This window comes from Leuciscus leuciscus (genome assembly GCF_965113295.1).
Source record: "Leuciscus leuciscus genome assembly, chromosome: 6".
NCBI lineage: Eukaryota > Metazoa > Chordata > Actinopteri > Cypriniformes > Leuciscidae > Leuciscus > Leuciscus leuciscus.
The window spans coordinates 13,892,777-13,918,144 of NC_138730.1; the positions used below are offsets into that span (position 1 = coordinate 13,892,777).

The following is a 25,368-nucleotide window of genomic DNA, read 5'->3' on the forward strand; positions in this document are numbered from 1 at the left end:
TTGTTGTTTTATTCAGTGCTTTATAAATAAATTTGAATTGGAATATTTTACAGTTTGTTAAGCAGACCCGCAGCTTATCTGTAGCCTTTGTGTCACATTTGGTGGACTGGTCTCCACAAGCCACCGAAATCATGCTACCTACTACTGGCATGGAGTGGCTGGCACTCGTGTTGTCACTGTCGGCGTCCTACCTGGTCCAAGGTTGGGACGGCGACCCTCCAATAAGTAAGATACATTACACCAGAGACTTTCTGCTTGGATTTAAAGGAGTCATAACCTGCAATTTTCACTTTTCCACGAGAATCAATGTATGTTATGATTGCCTAACGATTATACACTGGCCGGGAAGCCGATATTTAAAAGTGAAGCGTTTGTTTAACCCAGGGTTTGTAAAATAGCCCACGTGCACGCGCACTCAAATACGAGATTTTAATTTCTGCCCCGACTTGACGTCATGACGGGGCAGGATATACCATATATGGACACCGCAGACATATGCTGCAGGAAGCCCGCCCTGCCCCTCTCCCCCTCATATTCAGTCGCGAAAGATGCAGAAACGTAGTGCACACGTGAGTTGCTCTGTGGTTGACTGCCAGAAACAACATGTAAATGTGTTTTCTCTACCAAAAACGGACCAAACTATCAGGGACCAGTGGATTAAATTCATTTTTAATGACGCGGTTCCTACAACCCTTCCCACTGGCTTAACGTTAGGTGTCTGTGCTAATCATTTTACGCCGGAATCGTTCACAAATTTGAATGTCTAAAAAACCACAACGTGAAACAAGGCAAAAACACCACATGATAGCAAACGTTGATCTCAATAACCACTGTAAGCTGATAAAAAAAGTAGACTACATCTCCGTTAATGCAATCTACATTAAATAAAAGGTATAATGTATGTCTCAGTCAAAATGATTGTCTTTACCATTCAGAGACATCTTGATGTAGACGTCCTTCCATCGACTCTACATCTTCCCTTTCCAGCTCAGGTTCAGAGTCTGGCTCGTGCATATACGGTTGAATTCCGTAGGTCGCGGCCAGGTCGGGTTCATTCACAACTTGCGCCATGATGTCATTTTGGAATGATATGCTGAAGTTACCTGCGGTGTCAACCCCCCTCCTTCCTGCCACCAATCAACGCGCCCCTCATTTGCATTATTAAAATGACCGTCCACGACAGCCAAAATATCGCATCAGATCTCGCGAGACAATAATGCCTTCAGAAACAAGGGTCAGAGGAGCTTTGTGTTTATTTTTTTTTCACTTTTCTTTTTTAGAAGGGCCTGAAAGACTATAATAGAGCGTGGGTATCCAAGGTAATACTAGGTTATGACTCCTTTAACAACCCTACAAACATCAAGCCACCTTCTGACTTGGTCTTCCCTAACCTGGAGGAGTTTGATCGAGGTTCGGGTAAGAGAGGCCATGCTGGTGCACCTCTCCGCAAAGCAAGGAAGCGGGGCCGGAGGGGAGGAATCCGGGTTCGGGTGAGATGGCAACCCCTGGCTCGCATCGCCCTGCCTTCCATCATCCTGGCCAATGCCCGGTCCCTCCGCAACAAGATCGACGATCTCCTGGCCCATGTCCGTTATCAGCACGAGTTAAAGGAAGCTTTCATCCTGGCGCTGACGGAAACATGGTTTGGGGAGAAGGACCTGGACAGCGAGATGGTAATAGATGGGTTTGGCGCGCCGCTGCGTACGGACCGAGAGGCTGCAATCACCGGCAAGTCGCAAGGTGGGGGTGTGTGTTTGTACATCAACGAACGCTGGTGTAAAAACTTTATAGTGAGAGCGTCAGTATGCACCAAGAACATAGAATTGCTCTCTGTATCTATTTCCCACAGATTTTTGTTACGGTGGTGTATATTCCTCCAAAGGCGAATGAGAGCTCCGCCTCAGAATTGATTCTGCAGACTGTACAGAAGTTACAGTCTCTGTCTCCTGATGCCCCCAATGTAATTCTGGGAGATTTTAATCATTGCTCACTAAACAAAATTTTAAAAGACTTTTATAAATATACAGTGGGGAGAACAAGTATTTGATACACTGCCGATTTTGCAGGTTTTCCTACTAACAAAGCATGTAGAGGTCTGTCATTTTTATCATAGGTACACTTCAACTGTAAAAGACGGAATCTCAAAAATCCAGAAAATCACATTGTATGATTTTTAAATAATTAATTTGCATTTTATTGCGTGACATAAGTATTTGATCACCTACCAACCAGTAAGAATCCCGGCTTTCACTGACCTGTTAGTTTTTCTTTAAGAAGCACTCCTGTTCTCCACTCATTACCTGTATTAACTGCACCGGTTTGAACTTGTTACCTGTATAAAAGACACCTGTCCACACACTCAATCAAACAGACTCCAACCTCTCCACAATGGCCAAGACCAAAGAGCTGTGTAAGGAACTCAGGGATAAAATTGTAGACCTGCACAAGGCTGGGATGGGCTACAGGACAATAGGCAAACACCTGGTGAGAAGGCAACAACTGTTGGCGCAATTGTTAGAAAATAGAAGAAGTTCAAGATGACGGTCAATCTCCCTCGGTCTGGGGCACCATGCAAGATCTCACCTCGTGGGGCATCAATGATCATGAGGAAGGTGAGGGATCAGCCCAGAACTACACGGCAGGACCTGGTCAATGACCTGAAGAGAGCTGGGACCACAGTCTCAAAGAAAACCATTAGTAACACACTACGCCATCATGGATTAAAATCCTGCAGCGCATGCAATGTCCCTCTGCTCAAGCCAGCGCATGTCCAGGCCCGTCTGAAGTTTGCCAATGACCATCTTGGATGATCCAGAGGAGGAATGGGAGAAGGTCATGTGGTCTGATGAGACAGAAATAGAGCTTTTTGGTCTAAACTCCACTCGCCGTGTTTGGAGGAAGAAGAAGGATGAGTACAACCCCAAGAACACCATCCCAATCGTGAAGCATGGAGGTGGAAACATCATTCTTTGGGGATGCTTTCCGGCAAAGGGGACAGGACGACTGCACCGTATTGAGGGGAGGACGGATGGGGCCATGCATCGCGAGATCTTGGTCAACAACCTCCTTCCCTCAGTAAGAACATTGAAGATGGGTCGTGGCTGGGTCTTCCAGCATGACAACGACCCGAAACACACAGCCAGGACAACTAAGGAGTGGCTCCGTAAGAAGCATCTCAAGGTCCTGGAGTGGCCTAGCCAGTCTCCAGACCTGAACCCAATAGAAAATCTTTGGAGGGAGCTGACAGTCCGTATTGCCCAGCGACAGCCCCGAAACCTGAAGGATCTGGAGAAGTTCTGTATGGAGGAGTGGGCCAAAATCCCTGCTGCAGTGTGTGCAAACCTGGTCAAGAACTACAGGAAACGTATGATCTCTGTAATTGCAAACAAAGGTTTCTGTACCAAGTATTAAGTTCTGCTTTTCTGATGTATCAAATACTTATGTCATGCAAATTAATTACTTAAATCATACAATGTGATTTTCTGGATTTTTGTTTTACATTCCGTCACTCACAGTTGAAGAGTACCTATGATAAAAATTACAGACTTCTGCATGCTTTGTAAGTGGGAAAACCTGCAAAATCGGCAGTGTATCAAATACTTGTTCTCCCCACTGTATATCTTGCCCTACCAGATATGGCAAGACACTTGATCAATGTTATGGTTCAATTAAAGGGGCATATAAATCCATACCGCTCCCTCCACTAGGTACAGCAGACCATAATTGTGTACATCTTATTCCTGCTTATCGCACATGTTTACAGAGGGGGAAAGTTCTCACCAAAAGGGTGAAACTGGTCTGAGGATGCTGTACAAGAACTGCAAGGCTGCCTGGACTGCACAGTGTGGGAGGAGTTCATAACATCATCTAGGGACCTGGATGAGCTCACAGATGTTGTCAGTTCCTGGATCTCATACTGCGAAGATACTGTAATTCCGGATAGAGAGGTAAAGATCTTACCCCAACAGTAAACCTTGGGTGAGCAAACATCTTAAAATCCTGTTAAATAAGAAAAAACATGCTTTTAAACAGGGCAGTATTACTGAACTTAACTTTATACAAAGAGAGATCAAACGGGAAATAAAAAGGTGCAAACTGGGTTGCAAAGATAAAGTAGAAAGACAACTAAGTAATAATAATTTGGGCTCAGCCTGGGACAGTGTCAAGAATATTGTTGGACGTAATGACAAATCAAGGAAAAATATATTTTTAAAAGGTTTTACGGCAGACTCTACCCTGGCACAGGAGTTTAACAAGTTTTATTCTAGGTTCGATGTCCACGATTTAAGTAAAGAAACGGGTGCATTAAGGGTAGGGTTGGGTACCGAAACCCGGTTCCAATAGGGAACCGGTTCCGACGTAAACGGTAGTATCGAGACCGAATAAGAACGCAACTTTCGGTGCCTGATTTCGGTGCCTGACTTTTTTCACCACCCCCTATAAAACATCTCGCGGCACGAATGATCCAATAACAAAACATATCCAGTTAACCAGCAGAGCATTCATTTAGTTCGTTTGTTAAATAAGAGACGATCTAGCGCTGAACTGTGTTTTTTAAATCAAGTGATCAAAGTGCTCGTTGCCGCTGCGATCAGTGGCGCGGATACAGTGTAAGAAACCCCCCGTAAGAAAATTGTGTGCTTTTTAATGTTAAATTCATCAAACTGGTGCACTTTGAGAGTTCAAAATTAAAAACTCCAACCCATATTCAGTGTGCAAATTAAAAATTAAAACCTCTTTTAGTTACAGTGTCTGTCTACATTACACTACTACATGATAATAGTTATAATATTAATCCCATGATATAATAGTCATATATTGTAAAACAAATGCACTGAAAAATAAAGGAAACTTTCATAATTAGTTTTGTACTAATTTCTATACTTGAAAGAGTATATTTCTATACTTCACATTAAAGATGTGATTGGGCTAACCCCGCCCCTAAACCTACCCCTCACTGGTCCGGATAACCGTATAGTTCCAAAGAACCATTGGGGCGGTGATCTACTTGTTTCATGGGCCGGTGTTTCAGAAAAAAAACTAACGCTGACTTTTTTTGACCAAGGCATTACACCGGCACTAACCCAGCGCCGCCGATTAAGCAAAACAAATCAAAACGAATGTACAGTTTTATGGGCCGTTAAGACAAAAAAAGAAAAAAAGTATGGGATGCATCGGCCCAAAAAGCACGTCGGCCCACTGGGAATCTCCCGGTAGTCCCGATGGATCTACATGCCTGGACGCCACACTTTAAATCCTACCTGTTGCCTTTCATCCACTTATTTAGCTGCGGTCTCATCAATTGACATGCCATCTCATTTTCCCTCTTTCTTTTTCTATGTTTAGCCCCCGCCAGCTTTTTTGCTTTATCCATCTTTTTCGACGACAACTCACTACTCGTACCTGCCGCTCGCTCAGCGCTCACGGTGCCCGCGCCCGCTCGCGATATTAAGTAGGCTACAACAAAAAATAGCTCAGACCATTTTCAGGAAAGGGGTGTTTCAATATGACAGAGGCTACATTTTACTCAAGCAACATTTAAATAAAATGCATTTTTTTCTCACTTTCAACAATTAATGGTGCTATTTTGGTTCAAAATAAAATATGGTAACTTTTGCTTAGCCTATATTTAGGATGAACATAATTATAGCTGGACTGCATGGGCCCCCTCTAGTGGCTGGGCCCCAGAAAACGTTCCCCTTTATCCCCCCTTATGGACGGCCCTGTGTGTATGCAACTGTTTTATGTGTGCGTGAATGAAGTTCGATTTAGGCCCTAGCCTAGACAGTGCCTCATATCTATTCGTTCTGGTGAAATCACAACATATAATGCACACAAAGTGTCCCTGCTTGATATACAACCACTGATGAGCATAATCGGTTTAAAAAAAAAAAAAAACAAAAAAAACCTACGAATGTGGATTAGAACCCAAAACCTCTGACACTCTTGACTAAAGTTTTTAGTCAAGTTTTTTAGTGGAATTATGACCAAAAAGTTCTATTTTGGTCTCATCTGACCACATGACTTTCTCCCATGACTCCTCTGGATCATCCAAATGGTCATTGGCAAACTTAAGACGGGCCTTGACATGTGCTGGTTTAAGCAGGGGAACCTTCGGTGCCATGCATGATTTCAAACCATGACGTCTTAGTGTATTACCAACAGTAACCTTGGAAACGGTGGTCCCAGCTCTTTTCAGGTCATTGACCAGCTCCTCCCGTGTAGTTCTGGGCTGATTTCTCACCTTTCTTAGGATCATTGAGACCCCACGAGGTGAGATCTTGCATGGAGCCCCAGTCCGAGGGAGATTGACAGTCATGTTTAGCTTCTTCCATTTTCTAATGATTGCTCCAACAGTGGGCCTTTTTTCACCAAGCTGCTTGGCAATTTCCCCGTAGCCCTTTCCAGCCTTGTGAAGGTGTACAATTTTGTCTCTAGTGTCTTTGGACAGCTCTTTGGTCTTGGCCATGTTAGTAGTTGGATTCTTACTGATTGTATGGGATGGACAGGTGTCTTTATGCAGCTAACGACCTCAAACAGGTGCATCTAATTTAGGATAATAAATGGAGTGGAGGTGGACATTTTAAAGGCAGACTAACAGGTCTTTGAGGGTCAGAATTCTAGCTGATAGACAGGTGTTCAAATACTTATTTGCAGCTGTATCATACAAATAAATAGTTAAAAAATCATATATTGTGATTTCTGGATTTTAATTTTTTTTGATTATGTCTCTCACAGTGGACATGCACCTACGATGACAATTTCAGACCCCTCCATGATTTCCAAGAGGGAGAACTTGCAAAATAGCAGGGTGTTCAAATACTTATTTTCCTCACTGTATATATGTATATATATATATAAATAATATGAGAAGACAAAATTTTGATCTTAACTTAAGTGTTTTCGGCTACATCAGCACAATTTTTAATTTGATCAGAAATCAGAAAATCTTTTTCAGAAAACACACACAGGTATTATTTTTTTTGATAAAGTGTGTGCGGTTTCGTTTTCTTAAGTACCGGTTTAAGAACCGTTTAAGCACCGGAACCGTTTGAAAAATACCGAGTAGGTACTGGTATCGGATAAAACCCAACCCTAATTAAGGGACAGCCTAATTAACTCTGGTCTTCCTACTCTTTCTTTTTTTTTTTTTTTTTTTTTTTCTGAACGAAATGTTGTGAATACTTTTAAATACAGCAAGGCTTGTACAAGCCCTGGTCCCGACAACATTAGCAGCTGCATGCTGACCCTTTGTGCGGATCAATTAGGCTTAATTTTTTTATCACATTTTTAACTTGTCTTTGTGTCAACATAGAGTCCTAAACTTATGGAAACAATCCATAATTATTCCCATCGCAAAAAGCAACCACCCAAAAATTCTGAATGACTACAGACCTGTGGGTCTGACTTCATTAGTTATGAAGTCCTTTGAAAAAATTATAAAGAAAGAACTGCTGGGTGGAATTGAACACCTCCTCGACCCCTTGCAGTTTGCATATAGAGCCAACAGGGGGGTGCAGGATTCTACTATAACTCTGCTTAACCTCATATACAAGCACTTAGAGGGTAATAAAAACCATGTCAGACTGCTGTTTGTGGATTTCTCATCTGCCTTCAACACTATCCAGCCCCATTTATTGATGCAGAAGCTCATAGAAAATTTAGAGTTGGACTACAACTTGGTGGGTTGGATTTTGGACTTTCTCACTAACAGGACACAGAGAGTGAGAGTAAATGGACATCTTTCTGGAATTTCAGTGACATCAACCAGCTCCCCTCAAGGCTGTGTTCTCTCTCCTCTTCTGTACATTATGTACACTAATGACTGCTGGAGTGAACTGACCAATAACTATATTGTAAAGTTTGCAGATGACAGTCATAGTAGGTTTAATGGACACCAGTGAAACATCTTACGGCCCGGTACTTCCATATTTTTTAAACTGGTGCAAAGAAGCTTTTTTAGACTTAAATGTTACAAAGACAAAGGACATGTGCATTGATTTTAGACATCACCATCCAACTCCTGAAAAGATGGAAAAGAGGTTGAATTTGTTGAGTCGTACAAGTATCTTGGAATCATCATTGATAAGTTGACCTTTGAACTAAACACAGACATGCTGAGTAAGAAAAGTCAGCAACGTCTCTTCTGTCTGAGAAAGCTAGCTAAGTTTCAAGTGGACAGATCCCTGATGACATTGTTTTATAAATCTTTTATTGAGTCCGTTTTTACTTTTTCATGTATTTGCTGGTATGCTTCTCTTAGTTTAAAACGGAAAAACACATTAGCAATGGTAAATAAAGTTAGCAGCAAAATCATTGGGATTCAGCAGATAAAACTAACTGAACTGTACAATAGACATTTACTTAAAAAGGCTGAATCCCTCATGTCTGATAGTTCTCACCCCCTGCATGCAGAATTTACGATGCTGCCTTCTGGTTCCCGCTTTAGTCAGCCATCCGCCAAAACAAATAGATATAAATTCTCCTTTGTACCCTCTGCTATCTCTCTGCTTAACTCTGTAAAAAAGAGGTAACGTCTGCACATAAGGTATACTGAACTTAAACTTTAAATGTTTGTGGTTTTCATTTATCCATTTGTCTGATCTTGTATTTTATTTTCAATGATGTTGTTGCTTTGTTGTCATGTACTGTATGTTAACTTCTTTGCTACTGCAGCAAAACTAATCGCCCCTCGGGGACAAATAAAGGTCTTGAACTTGAACTGTTACACAAACTTGTTGCCTTTCAATTATCATCGTCTTCATTGGATCTAATTCTGACAGTATGACCTGTTTTGGTAGTTTTAGTGAATTGTGAATGTGAAAATAACTGCTGTGCCAAGTTGAAAGTTGGTTAGGAGAACTGCGAAGAGTTTTGGAAAAGTCACATATGAGAAATGTGCCTTAGCGATTTTAAAAATAAACTGCAATATTTTGAATTAGTTTTTAGTTTTATATTTTCGTCCTTTATTTTACTTTTAAAGTTTTTGTCAGTTTGTGTATTTAAGGATTTTTTACTGGTTAAGGATTTTTTTAACCTGTCCTGTTATTTTAGATGGGTTATGCTAAATGAAAATGAGAAATGTTGCCTTGCCAATTAGCTAAAAAATACTGTTTTATGTTTTGTTTAATGTTTTATTGTCTGTTAATATTTTATTTTTAGTAACAGAATTTATGGTTTTAGTTTTTGTTAATTATATTAACCCTGCCAAAGGCATGTTTTTCCATCTTCTACAGAGTTGAAAAATGTTGCAATAACTCCTCTTATATGCCCTCAAATAATATAGTTAGATTGCAGTTTATATTAACCAGGTGTGAATAGAGTATTAAATCATGCTAGTCTTTTTCAATCCCTATGAAAATAGTCTTGGTGCATTGCTTACAACTTAAATGTTTGGCAAGATAGGCTATGACCTGCCAGATAGGATGAATCTAGTAGGTGTATCAATCTGATATCCAAATTATTCTATTTTGTGCATAGAAAGAAACAAATCACCCTGATTGTTTGATAATAGTTTACAAGGAAACATAAAAACATAAACTTAATTAACCACTACAAATATAAAATAATGTTACAAAAAAAATGTGTATATATATATACACATACATATATATACATATATATACATTTACATTACTGGTCAAAAGTTTTAGAATCGGTAAGATTTTAATATTTTTAAAATAAGTCTCTTCTGCTCACCAAGGCTGCATTTATTTGATAAAAAACAATAAATAAATAAAAACAGTAATATTGTGAAATGTTATGACAATTTAAAATGACTGTTTTCTATTTTAATATATTTTAAAATGTAATTTATTCCTCAGATGAAAGCTGAATTTTCAGCATCATTACTCCAGTCTTCAGTGTCACATAATCCTTCATAAATCATTTTAATATGCTGATTTTATGCTAAAAAAACATTCATTATTTTCAATGTTGAAAACGGTTGTGTACAATTTTTTTTTTTTTTCTTTGATGAATAGAAAGTTCAAAAGAACAGCATTTATTTAAAATAGAATATTTTCTAACATTATAAATGTCTTTACTGTAACTTTTGATCAATTGAACTCATCCTTGATGAATAAAAGTATTGATTTATTTTATTTATTTCCCCCCCAAAATAAAATTAAAATTCTTACTGACCCCAAACTTTTGAAGGGTAGTGTTTAATGTCACAAAAGCTTTCCATTTCAGATAAATGCTGTTCTTTTGAACTTTCTATTCATCATAGCATCATGAAATAAAAATGTAAAAAACTGTTTTCAACATTGATAATAATCATAAATGTTTCTTGATCTTCAAATCATCATATTAGAATGATTTCTGAAGGATCATGTGACACTGAAGACTGGAGTAATGATGCTGAAAATGTAGCTTTGATCACAGGAATAAATTACACTTTACTGCATATTCACATAGAAAACAGCTTTACAGTTTTAAATTGTAATAATATTTCACAATATGACTTTTTGTTTGTAATTTTTTAATCAAATAAATGCAGCCTAGGTGAGCAGAAGATACTTCTTTTAAAAACATTAAAAATCTTTCCGATCTAAAACTTTTGACCGGTAGTGTATATAAGATGTAAAAAAGTACTCTTCCAATAGTATTTTTCCTTAGTACAAGCAAATCACCTACCTCTCCATGGTGATGGCAGATCTTCTTAAGTCTTTGTAAAATTACTATGAATTGATCACGAACCCACAAACTTTGACTCTATCTACATAACAAGGCGAAAAGAGGCACAATGGATCATTTTCCCTCAAAACCATTCACTACCAAGTACAGGCAGTGACACACAGGAGCAACACCACAAGCCAATAGATCCATTGTTCTCCCTTCTGTTTGTGTTTCTTTTATTGTGGTTTCCAACATGATTCTGTCACAGAGCCATCATCTCAGTTGCAGTCTTCAACCCTTTAAAGGCAATGGATTTTTTTTGTTTAAGTCCTAAAAGGGGGACTAATTTTAACACTAATTATAGTAGATTGTTCAGTTATGTTTTTCTAATGGGTGATCTTCATTTCTTATTTAAAATGAGAAATATAATAGTCATATCATATAAGTTAAGGACATAATCTGGGAAAAAGTATTAACAATACAACATAAGGAACCTGAAAAGGAGAATCAGTAATGTCAAACTTGCACGTGTCATAGAAAGTAAAAACATTAATGAGATTGGAAAAAATGCAGCAGTGAAGAATAATAACTTCTGAAGAATAATGACTTCAAAAGTCTTGGAATAAGTCATATGAACTATATGAGACTTTTGTCTTTTTTTCCTTTTTAGAGTTTGTGTGTAAAAAAAAAAAAAAACAGAACACATGCTGGTTTATTCTGGATTTCTCACCAGGTATCTGCCTGCATAAACACTCATAGTTCGTACTACGGTGTACATTTTAGGACATCCTCAGACCTCAGACATATGAAGACAAGGCATCATGCCTCAGACTAAAAGGCTTCAGTCATTGGACAAAACGGCATCGCGCCTCAGACTGAAAAGCTTCAGGTCTCAGGAAAAACAATGTCAGGTCTCGTACAATTAGGCATCAGATGAAACAGCCTCAGACAAAAAGGCATCAGACATAAAGGCATCGGACGAAACGGACTCAGACTAAAAGGCATCGGACGAAACGGCATCAGACAAAAAGGCATCAGACATAAAGGCATCAGACATAAAGGCATCAGACAAAAAGGCATCAGACAAAAAGGCATCAGACAAAAAGGCATCAGACATAAAGGCATCGGACAAAACGGACTCAGACATAAAGGCATCGGACAAAACGGACTCAGACTAAAAGGCATGGCCGAAAACGGACTCAGATGGAGTTTGGAGGTTCGCATTGCCCCGCCCCATATGACGTCACATGTACGCGGTTCATAGCTCGAAAGAACGCTTTAACTCCACGATAGTTTGCCAACATACAAACTAGCTAGTTGAAATATGGCATCTAAGTTTTTAAATGTGCAAATAAAACTTGTGAAATGCATGTTCTCTTCTGTAAACAACTTAATTAGTGTAACATTTAATTAAAGCATATATATATATATATATATATATATATATATATATATATATATATATATATATATATGAAGAGTTCAGATGCAAAAGCCTCTAAATGCCATTTGAAATTTTCTTATAGAATGATCATTTTTATCAAGCTCGTATATTTAAATTCAATAATTTCACTTAAATGGCAATGAAGATTACCTATTAATTAGCATTTAAGTGAAATTACTGAACTTAAATATACAAGCTTGATAAAAATGATCATTCTATAAGAAAATTTCAAATGGCATTTAGAGGGTTTTGCATCTGAACTCTTCATATATATACAGTGGCGATTCTAGGGGGTGGCCTGGGGTGGCCGGTGCCACCCCTGAAAGCTCATTGGCCACCCCTGCGGCCACCCCAGATCTGATAGGTAGGTCAAGTTCGTCAACACAAGAAACGAGAAATGTTGTCAATCAGTGATGACAGCTGATCAACTGATTTAGGGCCAGTTTCACATTTTTAACTAACACAGGAACGGTCGTACTGAGACTGTGAGAGCTGATTTCTGCTCAGCGGACGTTTGGCCATGCAGGTCAGATGACCCATGAGATAAGAGCACGCGCGCTGCACGGTGCACCTGCTGCTGCTGGTCCGTGAAACAAGAGGACGTCACACAGTTGCAACAATACAACAACGATAAAAACGCTGGAATCAGTCGATTGAGAGGTATGGTCGGGACCCAACGCAACAGAGTGCGGCACGGGAATATAGATCTGATGGCCGAGTGCGGGCGCGGGCGGTAATGCACTCGTGTGTCGATTCGCGGGAGGGACTCCCGCAAAATAGAATGATCTATAAATTGAACAAATAAAAACAAATAAATTGTCATTCATCTGTTGCACAAAAGCAACAAGAACAACTAAAACAAAATAGAAACTATTTACAGGCCAGAGTCTCTATTTATAACATGTTTGCAGTGTTGAACAATGTAACCAATCACAGACATATGTGTTGATTTCTTGAACGCAATGGCCAATCAGATGCATTTAAGATAGAATCCCCTCACCGCTCAAAATGGACTTTTTGTTCAGTGCTGAATTCTGCATACTGGCAAATCATCTATTATATCAAACAAAGTGTAGATAATATGAAAGATTAATTATGCTGCCAGTTTCATTGATAATAACAGAGATTTGTGAGATGGCGATGAACTGAGATGTCAGCTTTTTAGGAATTATTAAGTGAGAAATCCGTCCCGCGCAGGTCTCTAATGTAGACTTTAAAAACAAACCACTAACATTATATTTACATTAACAGTAGCCTAGGCTGCAATCTAGTGTATGTAAACCTTTTTGCAGATAAACACAAATGCATTTTCGGACAAGTTAATGGCCAAGTTAATTGAGTAAATAATATCCCCCACTATGGCAATTAATAACAGACTATAGTAAACACATTTCCTAAATAGGCCTGTGACTATATCTTACATTTTATGAAATAGTACCATTATTTAAAAATAAAGTTTGCACTTTGTTACTATTATTAAAATCCTCTATTTCCTCTAATCTAGATCCAACTCCTCCCACCTTACATATAAGAGTTTAAAGGTTTACATAACATTACTTTATAGTATATATGGCCACCCCACTCTAGTTTTGTGTCCCATCTTGGCCACCCCAGTAAAAATGTCCTGGATACGCCACTGTATATATATATATATATATATATACACATATATACATACAGTACAGGCCAAAAGTTTGGAAACATATACAAAAAATAATTATTTTTTAACAAAAAAAGTTTTTAACCCTTTACAATATGGGATACATGCTAGGACAGAGAGAATGTTTTTGAAAGAAGTTTCTTCTGCTCATTAAGCCTGCATTTATTTGATCAAAAATACAGAAAAAATGTAATATTGTGATATATTATTACAATTTAAAATAATTGGTTTTCAATTTATTATACTTTAAATTATCGTTTATTTCTGTGATGCAAAGCTGAATTTTCAGGATCATTACTCCAGTCTATCACATGATCCTTTAGAAATCATTCTAACATGATGATTCATTATTAAAGTTGGAAACAGTTCTGCTGCTTAATATTTTTTCATAATCTGTGATACTTTTTTAGGATATTTTGATGAATAAAACGTTAAAAAAAAAGAAAAAAGAAGCAAATGTTTTAAAAATATGAATCTTTTGTAACAACAATATACAATGGTCAGTAATTTTGGGTCAGTCATTTTTTTATTTCTTTTTTTGAAATAAATCAATACTTTTATTCAGCAATAAGCAGATGTGTTAAATTGATAAAAAGTGATAGTAAAGAACAGAAGATTTATATTATTAGATTTTTTTATTTTATTTTTTTTGAATAAATGCAGTTCTTTTTAACCTTTTATTCATCAAATATATTAGGCAGCCAGAACTGTTTCCAACACTCATAAAAAGTCAGAATATTAGAATGATTTTTAAAGGATCATGTGATAGACTGGATGTCACATGTGACACTGAAGACTGGAGTAATGATCCTGAAAATTCAGCTTTGCATCACAGAAATAAATAATAATTTATAGTATAATAAATTGAAAACCAATTATTTTATATTGTAATAATATATCACAATATTACATTTTGATCAAATAAATGCAGGCTTGATGAGCAGAAGAAACTTCTTTCAAAAACATTAAAAATAGTAATGTTTCCAAACTTTTGGCCTGTACTGTATATATATATATATATATATATATATATATATATATGCTTTAATTAAATGTTACACTAATTATGTTGTATACAGAAGAGAACATGCATTTCGCGAGTGCATGCGAGTTTTATTTGCACGTTTAAAAAGTTAGATTACATATTTCAACTAGCTAGCTTGTATGTTGGCAAACTATCATGAAGTAAAGCGTTCTTTTTTTCTTTTTCTTTTTTTTTCTTTTTTTGAATATGTATCAGATAACAAGCGGATATAAAGGACATATAACTTCTACAGGAATTAAATTATATCAAGTATGTAAAGCTTCACATATATAAAATAAATAAATAAATAAAAGACATACACAGAGGAAACATGCATCAGTGGTATTGTCATCATAATATTTCAAGAATCTGTAACTTTTCTTGTTTTTAATCAACCTTAGAAATGTATCAAGTAAAGCGTTCTTTTGAGCTATGAATCGCGTACATGTGATGTCACATGGGGCGGGGCAATGCGAACCTCCAAACTCCATCTAAGTCCGTTTTCGCCGATGCCTTTATGTCTGATGCCTTTATGTCTGAGTCCGTTTCGTCCGATGCCTTTTAGCCTGAGTCCGTTTCGTCCGATGCCTTATGTCTGATGCCTTTATGTCTGATGGCTTTTTGTCTGAGTCCGTTTCGTCCGATGCCTTTTAGCCTGAGTCCGTTTCGTCCGATGCCTTTATGTCTGATGGCTTTTTCGTCCGATGCCTTTTAGCCTGAGTCCGTTTCGTCCGATGCCTTTTTGTCTGATGCCGTTTCGTCCGATGCCTTTTAGTCTGAGTCCGTTTCGTCCGATGCCTTTATGTCTGATGCCTTTTTGTCTGAGGCTGTTTCGTCTGATGCCTAATTGTACGAGACCTGACACCTGACATTGCTTTTCCTGAGACCTGAAGCTTTTCAGTCTGAGGCGCGATGCCGTTTTGTCCAATGACTGAAGCCTTTTAGTCTGAGGCATGATGCCTTGTCTTCATATGTCTGAGGTCTGAGGATGTCCTAAAATGTACACCGTATCCTTCCTGTTTATCTGATGCTTCATACCTACTAAATAAAACAAAACAGAAGAGAGGTCATAATGACTTCCACTCCCATAAAAGGCAGAAAGAATGTTAACACAACATGTTACACTTGTAAAACTTGTTCCTTGTAAAACGTATATCTAATATAGCAGTTAAGTTATGCACTTTTTTCCTGTATCTGTAGACAAATTATAAGGGAGATTTTAAAGGCTAATTGTCATATGTTTTTCTTCAATGATTTCGCAGGATAGTTACATTTTAGTTTCTGTATAGACACATACCTTAAAAGGATATTTTCCAAAAATGAAAATTCTGTCATCATTTACTCATCCTCATGTCATTCCAAACATTTTCTGGCAGATATTTTAAATATTATAACTAACAAATGTTTTACTTTTATGCAATGGATGTGATTGGGGTCCAAAGCAACAAATGGACTTTCATTATTTTATGCATCATGAGTAAATGATGTTATGATTTAAATTTTGGAGCTATTAACTTTATAAACTTTTCCTAAACTTGTCCCACGAAGAATCACTACTGGAGAAAATAAATGTAATTGTAAACTTTTGACTCAAGCTTAAGCTTAAGCACAAGATTAAGCTCTTGTAACATATGGTGTGATAACTTCAGTACATTCAACAATAATAAGTCCAACAAATAAATAAGAACTTAGATCTCTGATAGATAGTGTAAATGTGTAAATGAAGTAGACAGATTCAATGCTTTGTTTTAGCAGGCATTTTTCTATGTCAATAATATATACAAATATATTATAAAGTGCCTTGGTGCAAAGGTTAAGCAAATAAAGTTGACCCTAAATGAGTTTTTTTTATATGGGGCATTTTACATTGGCAATTTAAAATAAATATGAGTTCAGTATACAGGAACAACGAAAAGACAAGTAGCTTAATGTCTTTATTTTATATATGATATACACCTCATATATATATCTTGTTTTTCTCACAAATAGCACATGAGCAATCATCACAATATGTTGATTATTATTATTCTTTTAAGTAGATGATTATACACAAAAATATCTTGTTCCTGTGTATGTTGTATGACATTTGTTCTTGCATATATACAATCTTTGTGTAACACAGAGTACATGCAAGCACATGGGACTGTTGAGACTTTCAGGCTGTGAGATATATCAAAAGCAACACCTCAGGTATTTAGGACAGTAATTAACCTTTTCCTGCAATCTCACCATGTAAATATAGAGGAAATGTGAGCATGTCGGTTTTAAAGTCAGCTTTCATAAAGGAATACTGTCTGATAATAAGTATTGTTGAAGCTTCAGTGTATTAAATCATATTATAATAATAACTAGAATTTTTTTAAAATCGAAGTCTGTATCTAAACTGGATGTCTTTCGTTGGTTGCATGGAGCCAAAGCCCCATCGTCTGATATCAATGCCTGGAATCTCTTCATTTGGATTTTTCAGCTCCAAGTCAAAGTAGGACAACATGAGAAAGACAAACTGCTTCAGCTCATTTGTGGCAAAGAATCTTCCTGGACACATAGTGGTTCCTGCTCCCCAAGGCATGTTGTAATACTTGAGTTTCTTTCCACCCTTGTAGAAATCTGTCTTTTTGCTTCCATCTGGTGTGAGAAAACGGTCATACTTGAAGGTGAAGGGATCTGGGTAAACTTCTGGGTCTACCTGAACAGCTGTGTAGGGGAAAATCGCCACTCTGTCACCCTCACGGATCTTGTACTCTTGTCCGTTGGCCATGTTGATGGTCATATCCTGCATGACAGCTCTTGTAAGGACAGGGGCAGCTGTAAGACGGAGGGTCTCCTCCACTGCACTGTCTAGAATGGGAGTTTTGAGGAGCATATCCCTAGTCAGGTCAATTAGTGGCCCACCTTGTTTTACTTCCTGCCCTGTTTCTCTGAGCACCCGCTCAACTTCATTCTTAATGCTGTTCATAGCCTCAGGGTGTTTCATCAGATACAAGAGTAGCCAGAATGCTGCAGGACCTGTGTTTCCCTGAGATGCCCACAGAAGCAGAAACATGTATCGATCCTGCATGAACTCTTGCATGCCCTGGTCAGCTCTCACCTGTTGCTGTTCATGTACCCATCCGCTGATGTTGTCTCTAGATCTCATCTTCTGCACTGAAAGTGTGTTCCAGAACAGCCTTTTCAAACGCTCTGACTCCATCTTCTCACTGGGTCCCAGGACACCATAAGCCAGATTCGGGAATAACTGGTCATATTTTCTGAATTCCCAGAAAAGTTCATCCGAATGCTCCCGGTCAATTTCCTTAGCTTTTTCCAAAGTCCCTGTACTTTTGTGTGACTCATTACCAAACAGCGCCAGATAGCCAGCGCGAAAGACAATGTTGTAGCTGTAAGCAAATAGTCCAGTTTCTTGCCATGGCTTGTCATTCCCAGATCCAATGCTGTGGAGCATCAAATTCTGAAGATTGCACATCATAGCCTGAGTCATGACAACCAGACCATCTCCCATGAGGTGCTTGGTACTTGATGCCTGGAGAAACTTGTGTTCATTTTCCAAGGAATGATAGCCAAATACTCTTGCAACTAGTAGTTCTGCAAATTTAGTAAAGTCCAGCTTTGTTCTTGACTCTTTCACCACTGAGCCAAAAGAAAGTGGATCTGTAATGAAAGTGAAATAAAAGCCTCCCAGCTGCACTGTAAAAATATCTCCATGTTTTTCTTTCATTCTCTGCAGGAATTTGGCTGTATCCTTCCTGAATTCCAGAACATGACCAAGCCAGGGAATAGGTCCCTTATCAAGAGGGGGTTCTCCAGATCGCCTGCGGCGAAAAGACCCCAAAAGGTAGAGGGCCCCTATGACAGAGATAAAAAGTGCAAGCAGGATTTGAAAAAGGCTGCCCATGTTCCTCTTTTGGCGTTCTCGTAGCTGCACTATGCTCTCTTTTTAATTCCTCTTTCCTGGCAGCTGTGTGTAGGCCCCACCTCCTGCAGTCATGTGATTTGGAATGACTGCAGGAGGTGGGGCCTCCACACAGCTGCCAGGAAAGAGGAATTAAAAAGAGAGCATAGTGCAGCTACGAGAACTTGTGAATTTATGTAGTGCAGGGAATGATTGTTTTTGTGTATGCAGTGTTATCCTTTTTGTATGTTTTTTGTGCTATATTTTAAAACATAAGTTGACACTATTCAGATCATTTATGCGATCAGTTTATCAACATTTTGCTTAGATTTCACTTAAACAATTTGAGATTTTGGGTGAATCACATTATTAAATTGCCATAATGTATAAGATCAGGGCTTCCCTAAATGAAAAAAAAAAAAAAAAAAAAAAATCAGTTATTTATTTTCCCAACCAAGGTGATATCATTTGATATTTGTCACTAAATGTATCATTTATAAATCTAATAATTTATTTTCTGAAATGAATGATATATTGTAACAAATAGTATGTGAAAAGAAAGCTGGGGTTTGATTTTAAATATCAAATTGTAAGTACAAAACATTAATAAATATATTAACTAATAATAATTCAATAGTTTAATACTAATCATTCACACACGATGGCTAGGAGAAAGCAAATAATAGTTTATGCTGGATTCAGATTAGCCTACTGTATAGTCAAATGTCTATCTTCTACATCACAGTATGCAGATATATGTCATGATGTAGAAGGGAAAGGATCAAGGCTGTTCTTATCACTGAGATAAGATGTATTTTGTTGCAGTAGTTAGATATAACCTTGATGTTGCAATAAAGGTTAACTTGATTCATTGCCTGTTGCTAAATGTCTACCAATACCTGCATTTACTTTACTTTACAGAGCACTGAAGAATAACAGACATATTAATCAGTACAGTTTAGTGAAATGTATATGGTCCAATTTCCTTAAATATTGATATTATTAATTGTATTTTGTAAATGCTGAGTTTAGTTAACAATTGAAGATAAAATATTAGCATGTAATTTTAGATCTTCCTGAACATCAGTAATGTCAACTATTCAGGGGTGCGTTTCCCGAACAAAAGACGTACACTGTAAAAATGAATACGCTATATCTACTCAATAAAATTGTGGCAACAGATTACAAGCAATATTATTTATTAAATTTAAGAAATTAGAATTGAGTAATAATTAATCAAATTAATTCCTTAAAAGGTAACCATTTAAAATAGTACAATTTACACAAAACATTTTTTTAGACAACTTTTTTTTTGATTGCCAACATTGAAGACACCTGATGTTAACAAGCAGAATCACTGAAGGAGAAAACCGTAATTTAAGTCACCATTATGGTGACCAGTGTTTGTTTTAGTTGGGCTCTTGACCCTTAAATCATTAACTTTAGACTTTGTTTGGCTGCTGTACCTGAGTTATAACAGCCAGATGAACAAAGAGAAAAGGTGATCTGATGGTGTTGGTTGTGTTTTAACATAATCATTATTTTACAATCATTTGTACCATAGTACGAGGCATCGCTGAAGAAATTAACTAGCTAGTCATGACTGTTTCCCGTAACCGTATTGTCGCAAAGTGGTTGTTCAACCACGTTAGTTTATGACGTCACGCACGTGGTGGAGTAATAACTTATTTTAATTAATCTGTTTGAGATCAAATTAATGTTAGATGTTTTGCTATAAATTACAGTCATGACATCTGAGGACTATTTCTCATTTTTCTCAGTTGTTTTGCTTTATTTCCAGATTCAATCATAGACTCGTTCTTACATAGTAGAGCACGTTCGCACATGCGCACTCTTCAAAAACGGTGCTTTAAATCTCTTGACAAACTAAAAGACGTAAATGACATTTGTATGTATTCTAAATAAAAGACTCAGGTTTTACTGAATGTCAGCTTGCTTATTTTGCTCAAGATAAGGATTTACTAACTCCACGTCATGCAAACTAGAAACTATGCTTCTAACCACAAGTCGAGAGCTGTCGTTCCAACTACACAACTTTGCGATGCTGTTTGCGAATGTTCGTTGGAACGATGGTTTCGGGAAACACTGACTCGTTGAACTATGCTGATAACGACGGAACTTGCGAACATAGTTGGCTAACGATGCTTTTGGGAAACGCACCCCAGAATGACCTAACTTAAAAATTTAAAATGTTATTTATTTATTTGTTTGCAATATATTCATGTTTAGTCTGAGGCTTTTATCCAAATCGTATTTGAGGAACACAAGAAGCAATTTATCAAGAGCCAACCATACTTAAAATACTAAAATGGCAGTTTTAAGAGTACGAAGTGATGTTCCTTATTTGTAAATTGCTCAGGGGAAAAAAACCTCTGTAAAATGACTAAATGTAAATGTAATACAAATAAAACAGTGTAATAATTTATGGGAGAGTTCGTTTTGGATAATCCACATCATTGATTTTCAGGAAGATCTTGCTGCTCATCATTTAAGTAGTTGGTCAGTGTTTGCTGTTTCATATATGATATCTGTGCAGCAGCAGTATGTCTTACATGCTCACAGCAGTGTGTCTGTATTTATTGCCACTGGCGGTAGCAAGTCTCTGTACTTGCTCTGCAGCAGCAGCAGCAGCAGTGTGGGGCAGTGATACATACAGTATGTAGGTCCTTCCTGAAAAGGGATGGGACCACTACAGACGCAGAGAGGGGGCAGAGCAAAATCTGTCATGGGAAAGACACAGGGAAACCACACCATGGGAGAATACACAAATGGGATTACCGGAGGGTACTATGGGGCATCTAGCCCAGTACAGGGGCTGACCAGCCAGGCATGCATCTCAAGTACTGGGCCAGGCTTCAGACGCCTCTTGCACTTCAGACTTCCAAAGAATACCCGGAGGATACCCCTGGTGGAGTGAGCCCTTACTCCGCAGGGGCACGACACGCCTCGGTGCGCCAATTCGATGGCATCCGTTATCCAGTGGGCCAACCTCTGCTTGGAGACAGCCTTTCCCTTCTGCTGACCTCCAAAGCAGACAAAGAGCTGCTCAGAGCTTCTGAAGCTCCACGTAATACGAAAGGGACACAGCAATGCAATGCACCACCTGGTCCCAGAAGGGAGTGGTGGGAACTTTGGGAACGTATCTGGGCAAGGGTCTCAGGATCACGCGAGAGTCGGTTGACCCGAATTCTAGGCACGTTTCGCTGACCGAAAAAACCTGCAGGTCCGCTTAATGTTCCCATAGTGTCAACACAATGCATTTTAGGGTTATGTATATAACCCGGTTCCCTGAGAAGGGAATGACAGGCTGCATCACATTGCCATTCTTCAGGCAGGCCTGCTCGTCTTCCTTAAATCGAAGTTGATGGCGTTTATTGTCAGCACCCTTTTATAGTTATGCCAGTGACGCCATATGACTGCCGTGGTCAAAAGCACTGGCCTGATTTCTCATTTGCCTTAGACACCGGCACACACTGGAAGCATTCTCAGGTAACCAGGTTACATATGTAACCCTAAGACGTTTGATGACCAGTGACCATAATGTAAAATACAAAGTTGTTATGAAAATAAATGATTTAATCTTGAATTCTAAATCCATCTATTTTCCAGACCACTTGTCTTTGTAGGATCATATGGTGGAGCTTATCCCTGCATCTCAGACCGAAGTCAGGGAAACACCCAGACCGGAGCACCCAGATGAACAGAGAAGCTACTGACCAAATGGGCGGTGGTCCCCCTCAGTGTAAATCATTAGCCCCTTTTACACATTAAACCTGGTAAATTACTGTAAAATTACCAGATTTTGACCTTTCCAGTAAATACACAAATGTGCTGTCCACACAAGTAATGGTATTCTGTCTTTTTACTGGGGAGACACTATTCACACATCAGTGCCAAAATTCCGGTACACTCTGAGGTGTCAATCATCTGAAATGATCTATAAAATCCATCTATAAGCACCGTTTTCATCATTCACCATCTGTCCAATTTGACAACATTGCATTTTAGCCCTTTAGGGGCCATATGCTCACTCCCCTAAAACCGCAATATGGACAAAGGGGTGTGTGACGAGGGTGTTGTGAGTAATTTTTTTAAACCTAAACATTTGCTAAAAGGAATTTACAATTATAAAAATTTGACCTCCTCAAAAATACACTATTCGGATACTGTACATCTAGGCTAGAAATACTCTTTCTGACTTAGCCATTCAGCTTGATAAAGGCCCTAGTGATTGCCTCCATAAGTTTGAGAGCAACAATTTAAATAGGCCTTGAACTTTGCATTATAGATACAGTTTTTTTTTTTTTTGGCCATGGGAGACATGACTTTTAAACAGCAAACAAGTAATGAATTGACCTTCCATTGTAATTTCTAGAGAAAAAGAAAGAAAGAAAAAGATAGAATATAAAATGGTGTTTTATTTGTAAGTAAAAAAAAAATGTATTAAAAAAAAATCCTGGTAAAGACTGTACAAATCTGTAAAATATATAACAAAATACCAGTGTGTTGCATTATATAACTATCCAACAATCCAAACTTAAACTGAAGTTCTTGAAGATAAAAGAAAACAAAAGAATAACTGAGCTTTGTTTAATTATGCTTCTAGCAGAGTCATTTTTAATCCAAACCGTGAAAGGTCAAGGCTACCGTTATCTTTATGATAAGAATGTTGGGGAAAGGCCACTTGTTGAACTGATTCAGCATATCTCAAAATCTTTTGAAAACATTGTATTTTACATTGTCAATATTAATGTTTTGCAGGAAAAAAAACTTGATTACATAAGCATTTTAGCTTGACAACAAAATGCTGATAGTGTTTTCCCCCCACCTCACAGGGTTTAATCTTAAAGTCATACACACACATTATTTTGACTTTGGTTTTATTTTTGCTGAATCAGCCATTGCTTGTGGAAAGAAACTCAACTAACTAATGTTGTCATTAAAAAAAAATTATATAAAACCAAGCTAATATAAACATATAAACTGCAAAAACATATGTGTTTATATATAATTATATGCAAAAATAAACCATAGTGAGTAGTGGAGTGGAATCTGTGTTGGTATAATTATTAAACTGAGATACACACTCATAATATATATATTTTTTTTTTTCACAAGCTTTTACATTGGCTCTGGTAGTAAGTTATTAGGTCGTTCAGCACAAAAGCTCAGGTCATGGGCCTGATATTGCTGAACTGATCGTAGCTCTATAGCACCATCCTGACAGGACATGTTTGATGAACTGTTGCTTTCCTCAAGCAGATACTCCCTTGGACTTTTGGAAGCATTTCTCAATCGTTTCCAGACTTTTTTGTTTAAAAATATATACAAAAAAGGATTTATGAAAACATGCATGAAAGCAATACATTCTGTAACCTGAATAGCAAAGTCCAAGTGTATGTTAGTGGAACATGTATAAAAAATGTGAAGGTCTTGCAAAGCATGCAAGAAAATTACAACACTGTAGGGGAACCAGAGGAGAAAAAACATGACAGTGAATCCAATTTCATATTTAAACATCTGGAATGTGTTCCTTACCACAGAAACACATGGTAGTCTGATGGAACAAAATAGGAGCACTAAAAATGGTATGACAAACCCAAGTATGTTCATCTGAAATCTTACATAGATTTTCCAGCCAACTTTATTGTGAAAGTTGAAAGTGCAAATGTTCAGTTCATGGACCTTTTGAGTCTCAACAAAGCTGACATGGACAGCGGCAGCCAAAACTGATAAAAGCCACACCAAAATGCACATAATAGTATTCCTCTTTGGACTGTTGAAGATCCTGATGTTAGAAACAACACATACAATGTCCATAAATCTTTGCAAGCTCTGACTAGCAACAAAGAGATTGCTGCTATACAAACTGACCATGTAAACCAATGTGATTGCCTTACAGCTTTGATCACCAAAGATCCATTCACTGCTGGCATACACTGCCCAGAATGGAAGGCTCAGTGTAAAAATAAAATCCGATATGACCATGTGCAGAGGCAACACCTTCCTCAGAGTTTTGTATTTGATGAACAATATTAGGAGGGTTAAATTAGCAATAATGCTCAGCGCACAGGTAATGGAGTAGAATATAGGTAGAAACACACTGCTGAATTCCTTCAGATGTGTCTTCTTGCAGAGTCCATATTCTTCAAGTCCTTCTGCATTATGATAGTCCTCATAATTGCTGTTGTCCTCTGAGTTTAAAACATCCATGGTTTGAAATCAGCCTCAAGTCTTTGTTGCAAATTTTTGTTATTGATAGAAAATCCCTTTAACTTAAGAGTAGACTTTCACATAAGTATGGCACTCATGATACTTGCACATAAACGTTTTCCATTTCATTCTTCAGGAAAATCCCAGTCTGTTGGAAATACAGAACAAACAGCCGTAAGCATGGAAAATATTAGCATGGAGTGCACATCCTGGAATGCTAATACTAACACAATGGCTCTGAGAAGTAGTTTGCAGTTCTAAAGCACTTTTTTAGAGCAGTCTATCAACAATAAGAGAGGAAACTTGCTTTGCTGAGCATTGGGAGGAGCAGGAAATGGGCATATCACTGACAAACACACATAAAATGCAATAGTAATTTTGTTTTTCTGGTTTGTCTTACCCTAATGGGGGAAAAAAAATGTATTCTTAAGCACAATTTGTCCTTTAGTATAACTAAATGTATTTGTGGCCCACTATAAATTGGTATACTTAACGTC

General features: G+C 37.8%; 3 protein-coding genes and 1 long non-coding RNA gene across 7 annotated transcripts in view; 1 reads left to right on the plus strand and 3 right to left on the minus strand.

The window, feature by feature from the left end:
* The window catches only part of gjc2 (gap junction protein gamma 2), a 154,645-nt gene extending 143,907 nt beyond the window's left edge, over window positions 1-10,738 (minus strand). Inside the window, exon 1 of one of the 4 annotated variants that reach the window (XM_082174062.1) lies at window positions 10,639-10,738. The gene's annotated coding sequence lies outside the window, so the exon portion shown is untranslated. The remainder of the gene's footprint in view (window positions 1-10,638) is intronic. The other 3 variants (XM_082174061.1, XM_082174060.1, XM_082174064.1) reach the window with 3 other exon arrangements.
* Window positions 3,452-8,517, plus strand: LOC309501877. The gene is made up of 2 exons (XR_014207025.1): window positions 3,452-4,316; window positions 7,111-8,517. It is a non-coding gene; the product is annotated as an uncharacterized lncRNA (long non-coding RNA).
* A 5,929-nt stretch (window positions 10,739-16,667) lies between the features above and the next one.
* LOC309500281 (5-beta-cholestane-3-alpha,7-alpha-diol 12-alpha-hydroxylase-like) lies at window positions 16,668-18,705 on the minus strand. The gene has a single exon (XM_082171833.1). It carries the CDS (start codon window positions 18,638-18,640, stop codon window positions 17,108-17,110), a length of 1,533 nt encoding a protein of 510 aa, XP_082027959.1. The 5' UTR covers window positions 18,641-18,705; the 3' UTR covers window positions 16,668-17,107.
* Window positions 18,706-23,078: 4,373 nt separating this feature from the next.
* Window positions 23,079-25,159, minus strand: LOC309501896 (atypical chemokine receptor 2). The gene has a single exon (XM_082174155.1). The coding sequence runs from the start codon at window positions 24,869-24,871 to the stop codon at window positions 23,780-23,782; it is 1,092 nt and encodes a 363-aa protein (XP_082030281.1). The 5' UTR covers window positions 24,872-25,159; the 3' UTR covers window positions 23,079-23,779.
* Between the last annotated feature and the right edge of the window lie 209 nt (window positions 25,160-25,368).